General features: G+C 33.1%; 1 protein-coding gene across 2 annotated transcripts in view; it reads left to right on the top strand.

Annotated features, from left to right (window-relative positions):
* Positions 1-2,644: 2,644 nt before the first annotated feature.
* LOC106873653 (phosphatidylinositol transfer protein alpha isoform) overlaps positions 2,645-6,000 on the top strand; it is a 70,843-nt gene continuing 67,487 nt past the window's right edge. The window contains exon 1 of one of the 2 annotated variants that reach the window (XM_014921106.3): positions 2,645-2,730. In XM_014921106.3, the coding sequence (XP_014776592.1) occupies positions 2,714-2,730 (17 nt within the window). In that variant the 5' untranslated portion in view covers positions 2,645-2,713. Of the gene's footprint in view, positions 2,731-5,372; positions 5,445-6,000 lie in introns of those variants that run through there. The other variant, XM_089353822.1, reaches the window with a different exon arrangement.

Raw genomic sequence — 6,000 nt, 5'->3', positions numbered from 1 at the left:
AGACCATTGGTTCCCAACCTTTTCACTACCAAGGACCCCTTTTATTTAAATGAATTTTCCCACTAACCCCTTTTAGTATGCTTATCCTTATGTATATACACCTAGAAACACACTAATAGCTTAGGAGTGAAATTTAAGATTTCTTGGTTCTCTGCATATCAATTTTGATAAAACTTTTCCTAGCTGGTTTGCACACTATGGCAACACCAATGTTATGTTTTCATTATTCTGTGTAACATCCTTTCTTTTTTATTTCAGATTCTTCAGTATTTGGGTGAACCATGCTAATAACATCTCTCCTCTCTAAGAACAATGGGACATGGAAATGGCCTTAATGATGAAGAAAAGTCTGTCATCATCAAGGTGAGTGCTAAAGGCACCTCTCTTTATGTCACTGCGGAGAAATTAGGTTGTCCTGGACACGGTTAGATGATTCCTGAAGGATCCTTCACCAAGGAAGAAACAATCTAATTGTGGGACCTTCAAGACTGCGACAGCTAGAGATTTAAGGAATATTGACTACAAGTTAAATGGGAAACCTGGACAAAGAAGCAAAGCCATTTTCTCTGCATCCAGACTTCCACATGTACCGAAATCACATCCTTGGGACCATGGCTTCTGTGCAAAAACCCCTCAAGCTGCCTCATTTAATGCACCATCACAGGTATCATTAAGGACAGACATATTGGCCTAGTCAGGGTGCTTGAAGGGGTTAAAGTGACTGCAGCCACCTACTGCAATCTCCTGAAGGCGGTCTTAGATCCTTGGCTAGATGACATACCACTGTCACTTCTAAGGAATCTCGTATTCATGCATACAACACTCCCTCCCACTCTGCTAGGACCACCCAAATATACAAGGTGAAAGGTTGATGGTGTGGTTGCTAGAGTCTCCGGATCTCAACCCTTCAAAAATCTTTGGTCCATCATTAAACAAAATGTTTATGCAGATGGATGCCAGGGCAACTATCAAAGCTGCAGCAGAAGCAGTCCAACCTGCTACTATTAAGAAATTGACAGATTCCGTGACTAATAGGGTTTTTGAAGTTATCTGTCAAAATGGTGCTCATGTGGCTAAATAATTCATTATGTTAATAAATGTTATAATATTATTATGGTTTTCTATTAAATATATACTCAGTGAATGTTTAACATGTATCATTACCCTTCATTTTCTGAAAAAAAAAAATGTCTAGATGGGCTATTTTCATTCAAAGGTTATTAGCGTGGTTCACCCAAAATCTGAAGAATCTGAAATAAAAAAGAAAGGACTTTACACAGAATAATGAAAACATAACAATGGTGTTACCATAGTGTGCAAACCAGCTGGGAAAAGTTTTATCAAAATCGATTCACAGAAAACTGAAAAATCCTAAATTTCACTCCTAAGCATGGTTCTGGGTATATATATGTATGAAATTTTGAATTTAGTTCACAGACACCCCCCTCTGTACTACCTTTGTGAACTACCAGGGATCTGCAGACTACAAGTTGGAAATCACTGCCCTAGGCGTATGTTTGCGATTTTGTCTGGTCTTGAGTTTGAGATTTGGGCTCATGCCTGATAGTAGTGACAGAGGATGAGCAACGAGTTTGTTGTGTATTGATACTGACATGTACTGTAATTTAGGTGAAAGGGTAAATGTGCCAGGATGTATAGTGGTGAGAACTTTCAGATTCTAAAGTGTTTGAGAATTTTAGGATTTTGAGATGAGATCGAATATGGAATTAAACGCCGACTATGATGGATACATAATGTACATAAGCACACACAAACTTAGAAGCTTTATTGTCAGAATAAAGCCTAGTCCCTTTGAAAAATAAAACTTATAGCTTCTTTTGTTTGAAAAGATGGGAGAAGTATGTCAAAACAATTACAATAAAGTTTAAATCATGCGACATGCAGCATTTGTTCTGCTTGCAGTTCCTGAAAAAACCGCCTTGTTTCAATCTACGCGTGACAAATATATAGTAATCCTTCAACTATCGCGGGTGTTACGTTCCAACCCCCACCCCGCAATAGGTGAAAATCCGCGAAGTAGAAACAGTACTGTATATATCTTTTATTTTTAGAATTTGTATATATTTATTTTATTGTAAATGCAAGACAACACCACGGAGGAATCGACGTAAACTTAAATAATAAACCGCGATAGGTGAACCGCGATACGGCGAGGGATTACTGTATATCACTGTGTTTTAGAGTGGGGTCGTTAACGCTAAGAAAAAAAAAAGCAGCAGTAAAAACATTCCTCTTTTAATTTCTGTTGAATATAAATTTGATCAGTGAAGGGCAAGTAAACTTAGAGAGAAATAGAAAATCTTCGAGAAATATGTAAAATAAGTCAAAAGAAATCGAAACAAAATTGAAATCGCTGAAAGATTCTAACGAAAAACAGAGCTGATAATACTGCAGTAAATAGTAGAGATAGTGCTGTTTGTTATAATGAATGAATTGTTAATTTTATGCCGAGAATTAAAATGATTTTCGAATATAGATAAAAGAAAGAAGTATTAAAATAAGATTTATAGAATATTATTAGCAATTTTAAGAATCCTTTTATTTAAGATATAACTGTGGCAAATTATGCTTGTTATTAACGAATCAATAAATGTAGTAAATACAGTGCTGACACACAGTTAATGACGTCATTGATTGTATCCCGGCTGGATCAGAGGCAGAAAGGCGACAAGGCTAGAAAAAGGTTCTTAAGATGCTCATATATGAATAGTAAGTGGACATTTGCATTACTTGAAACTAAATATTGCTTTAATAAATACTATATTAATTCATATTTACGTTAAAATTATAAATTCGTTGTTTTTCATTCTAGTGAATCACTTTTCCCGAGTGATGTAACAGCGGATTTGACTTGTGTTTAAAGTGTTACATTTTAATCTCGGTAAAAATACTTGACTAAGAGATTGTCTTTTACCCATCGGCATCACTGACATTTCATCATTTATTGTCAGTGGGTGAATATATTTATACATCTATTGTATATAATGAAAGGAATGCTTGATATCTGAGATCTACAACTATCGGAGTTATCACATAAATTACACATCCAAATATAACTGTCCACCATTTTTTGATGTCGTTCTTTTTCAAGAATAACCACTCCTCTTTATCACTTCATTTATTGAGGGTACATTTTCCTGATTTTGTATTTTTTGTGCCTATTTATTCATTGGAGAAACATGTCATTTATTTTGATTCTAATTGTACTATTTCATTTATCATATTTTCTTTTTGATCTTCATTGTTTCACATCACGACATGTGTACTCTTGATGACATTAGCTTACAGAAATTGATGTTGCTTGTAATTACTTGTTACATTCTAAAATAACCATTAGAATTATTATGAGCACCCCGCTTGAGTTCAATAGTCTTAAAATATAATGGAAACTATTGAACGGTATTTTCCGCTTCATTTAATCCCAGTATAATTGAAAGCGCTATTCAACGCCTACTTAAAATGACAAACCTACAACGATAATCATTAGATAATCTTTTTACAAAAGTCAGACTTGAGTTATTTAACAATTTGTACACTGTAATTGTTTTCTTCTTTGTTGATGACTAAAACCTTTCTGAAATCTATAGCTTTATTGTGTTTTAATATTTCGTGTGTATAAAGTTTTCGCATTGACACACATTTACCTAGTTATATACACCCACTCAGCAAACTAGGAAGGGAGTCTGACTCTACGCGGTTGCTTGATCTGTTAGAAATACACCCTGCTGTCTCAAAAAAACGAAGGACACATTAGAATAATGTGGTCTTAGACACACCTCCTATATAAAGATGGGATGGTCACGGTTGGAACGTTTTTGATCACGACTGATCTGGAGTTAAACTACGATCCACTCAATATTTATACATAGAAATATACATATAAAAAAGAAAAACACCCGTAAATCAATCATAATCTTTTCTGTTGTCGATAATCTAATAATTATGGCTTTTCGTCTTATCCATCTTTCAGTGAGGGCGGTGTCATATTGGTATGTTGTCGGTACTATTGTTAATTAGTACCGAAATACCAGATGATGGCAGTCGCAGAAATACCGCCTACAGATTTAATAGTTAACTGTGTGTGAGGGTGAGAGAGTTTTTATGTCAAGTAGCACTGATCGTTTTTCTTAGACTTTTTTCACAGAAGAATACTTTTTTTTAGCACTGACATTTAATTAAAACCTGTATTTCTACTCCTCCAGGAATTGATATAAAAGGGTAGGAGAGTATTTTATAGCAATAAATATAAATATTTTTTTAGATTTTATTACGGGTCAATGGATAGCAATGTACCGACAAAATATAATACTGACGAATTTCTGCTTAATAATGTTCCGTCTTCTAAATGATTTGCCAAATTATTTCAATTTAAAGTCATTTTGTGCACTCCTATATTCTCCAGGAAACAAATAACCGCATTTAAAATTAAGCATTAATATTTTTGAAAAATAAAAGATATATATAGTCGCGAATGGCGACGAAAAGGACTTACACAAACCTAGCTGATTGATTGATCGACCGAACGATTAGTTAGTCAAGCAATCGATTGGTTAACCAATTGACAAAATAAAGAAATGGAATAGAACCGGTGCATGTGTTTATTATTGTCGTAATGGCCCTCTCTACATGCAACAAAAAATGTTTCAACACGAGTTCACACGCATACATATATATATATATGATATATATATATATATATACACACACATACATCTGTATATGTACATACATGTGTGTATTATATATATAAATACACACATACATGTATGTGTATATATACATATAAGTTTGTGGTTGTATGTGTATATATACATGTGTGTACATACATACATGTGTATATATATATGCATACACACATACGTATATACATACATATATATATATATATATATATATATATATATATATATATATATATATATATATGCGAGTAAAAATAAATACAAAAAAAGGGGTTTTGTATGATTGTGTATAGAGGAATATATTATTTTGTTTAAAAGAGTTCCAACACTGTCTGTTTTTTATGTTTTATTTATATTCCTGTAAAACCAATGTGGGATATGGAATATATAATATAATATACAATATATAAAATAAAAATGGATCGTACAATGAAATAAAGTATTGAATGTCTTATTGAATATATGGAATATGTCTTATTGAATAGATGAAATATTGAGTGTTCAATATAAAGGATTAAATATATAAAGGCGAATACGTATTTTCTATACCTTGTGGTATTTCATCATGGCCGGTATGACAGACTTTATTTCATTGTACCATCCATTTTTATTTTATATTATATATTGTATATTCCATATTCTATATCCCACATTGGTTTTGCAGGAATATAAATAAAACATAAAAAACAGACAGTGTTGGAACTCTTTTAAACAAAATAATATATATATATAAGGAAGAGGGTAAGTGACCTAAACCTTTCCTATTCTATACATATTACGTATACACATGCGATATGTGTGTGTGTATTTGTATGCACACATGTTAATATATTAATTGAAGTGTACAGTATTATATATCCAATGCTCTTCAGGTAGCCTTTATGGACGACTTACATTTTAATGTACATAGGTGTGTGTATGTATATATTTATGTATGTAAAGTGTGTGAATGTATGCATGCTTGTGTGTGTATGTGTATATATATATACACACAATGTATATAGTCACAGATAATTTGTGCAGTTTAGTATACAGTGCACAACATATAACATTATATTATAACCAATGTCTGGCGGGAAGCGAAATTTTTTTCCCCACGAGAGTTCCGGGCCCCAGTAATGAACTCATTTGTATACAGCCAATCAAAGCTCACCTTTAAAATCCACATACTGTGTACTACTACAGTACAGCTAGTCAGGCATAGAATGGTGTATGCCACTCTGGTCTCATATAAGCACCTCATTTCTCACCCTCCATCCTTATAGATCAGTTGAGCACCATCTATCTCTATATGGAG

The sequence above is a fragment of the Octopus bimaculoides genome, chromosome 6 (assembly GCF_046866305.1).
Source record: "Octopus bimaculoides isolate indiv1 chromosome 6, ASM4686630v1, whole genome shotgun sequence".
In the NCBI taxonomy this organism is placed as follows: Eukaryota; Metazoa; Mollusca; class Cephalopoda; order Octopoda; family Octopodidae; genus Octopus; species Octopus bimaculoides.
The sequence above is the reverse complement of the archived record's forward strand: the minus strand, read 5'-3'. Positions and strand labels throughout refer to the sequence as shown.